This window comes from Colobus angolensis, unplaced genomic scaffold (genome assembly GCF_000951035.1).
Source record: "Colobus angolensis palliatus isolate OR3802 unplaced genomic scaffold, Cang.pa_1.0 Scaffold39, whole genome shotgun sequence".
In the NCBI taxonomy this organism is placed as follows: Eukaryota; Metazoa; Chordata; class Mammalia; order Primates; family Cercopithecidae; genus Colobus; species Colobus angolensis.
This window is the reverse complement of record NW_012117265.1, coordinates 2697546-2699239: the sequence shown is the minus strand read 5'-3', so window position 1 is coordinate 2699239 and position 1694 is coordinate 2697546. Positions and strand designations below refer to the sequence as shown.

The 1694-nt window shown below is 54.7% G+C and overlaps 1 protein-coding gene across 1 annotated transcript in view; it reads left to right on the top strand.

Annotated features, from left to right (window-relative positions):
* SLC44A2 (solute carrier family 44 (choline transporter), member 2) overlaps positions 1-1694 on the top strand; it is a 21467-nt gene that overhangs the window by 4105 nt on the left and 15668 nt on the right. Inside the window, exons 3-8 of the mRNA XM_011954839.1 lie at positions 240-324; positions 457-567; positions 657-721; positions 808-931; positions 1049-1132; positions 1224-1336. Coding sequence (XP_011810229.1) covers positions 500-567; positions 657-721; positions 808-931; positions 1049-1132; positions 1224-1336 — 454 coding nt within the window. The 5' untranslated portion in view covers positions 240-324; positions 457-499. The remainder of the gene's footprint in view (positions 1-239; positions 325-456; positions 568-656; positions 722-807; positions 932-1048; positions 1133-1223; positions 1337-1694) is intronic.

Here is a 1694-nt window from a genome sequence, read left to right as displayed (position 1 = left end):
GAAACCCCGTCTCTACTAAAAAATACAAAAAACTAGCCGGGCGAGGTGGCGGCGCCTTTAGTCCCAGCTACTCAGGAGGCTGAGGCAGGAGAATGTGTAAACCCGGGAGGCGGAGCTTGCAGTGAGCTGAGATCTGACCACTGCACTCCAGCCCAGGCAACAGAGCGAAACTCCATCTCAAAAAAAAAAAAAAGAAGAAGAAGTCTTAACAGTTTCCATTCTCCCTTCTCCAACTCCAGGAACAAACCCTACTTGTTTTATTTCAACATTGTGAAATGTGCCAGCCCCCTGGTTCTGCTGGAATTCCAATGTCCCACTCCCCAGGTAACCTGTCCCCACCATTCCCTTTTTCCTCTCCCCACTTTCCATCCTTTTCTCCCTGTGAATGTGGGCTGGGACCTCTGTCCTGAGCGGTCTGTCCCAACCCCACCCAATCCCTTCCTTCTCCCCTCCCAGATCTGCGTGGAAAAATGCCCCGACCGCTACCTCACGTACCTGAATGCTCGCAGCTCCCGGGACTTTGAGTACTATAAGCAGTTCTGTGTTCCTGGCTTCAAGGACAATAAAGTGAGTTGTAGACTGTCCTGAGAGCCCAGGTATGGGCAGCGGCAGTGTACTAGCCTTGGGGACCCACCTCCCTCCATCTCTCTTGGCAGGGAGTGGCTGAGGTGCTTCGAGATGGTGACTGCCCTGCTGTCCTCATCCCCAGCAAACCCTGTGAGTCAGGGGATCCCAGGAGACTCAGGTGGGGACGGGGAGGCTGTGCAGAGGCTCAGCCTGACTGGTCCCATCCTCTGCTCCATGCAGTGGCCCGGAGATGCTTCCCCGCCATCCACGCCCACAAGGGTGTCCTGATGGTGGGCAATGAGACGACTTATGAGGATGGGCATGGCTCCCGGAAAAACATCACAGACCTGGTGGAGGGCGCTAAGTGAGGAGATTGGCACACCACACCGGGGTCGCACTTTCCTGGGTGGGACAGGCATCCCCTGGGGTTGACCTGATCACGGAAGAGGGTCTGACCTGAGCCCTGGTCTCCTTCCCCCAGGAAAGCCAATGGAGTCCTAGAGGCGCGGCAACTTGCCATGCGCATATTTGAAGATTACACCGTCTCTTGGTATTGGATTATCATGTAAGTCAGGAGGGAGGGGCCTCTCCCCTGGCTGCCCCTTCTAAGCCTGGCCGGGGATGGAGTCTGTTCATGACTATTTTCTTTTCCCCAGAGGCCTGGTCATTGCTATGGCAATGAGCCTCCTGTTCATCATCCTACTCCGCTTCCTGGCTGGTATTATGGTCTGGGTGATGATCATTATGGTGATTCTGGTGCTGGGCTACGGTACGTTACCCTCTCTCCGTGACTCCTCTTTCCAGAATCTGCACACTGCCCTGCCCTTTCCCGTGGAAATGGCCCATCAGGGAAAAAAAAAATGTCAGGCTGAGTACAGTGGCTCACACCTGTAATCCCAGCGCTTTGGGAGGCCAAGGCGGGCAGATCACCTGAGGTCAGGATTTCGAGACCAGCCTGACCAACATGGAGAAACCCCATGTCTACTTAAAATACAAAATTAGTTGGGCTTGGTGGTATATACCTGTAATCCCAGCTACTTAGGAGGCTGAGGCAGGAGAATCGCTGGGAGGCGGAGGTTGCTGTGAGCCAAGTTCACGCCATTGCACTCCAGCCTGGGCAACAAGAG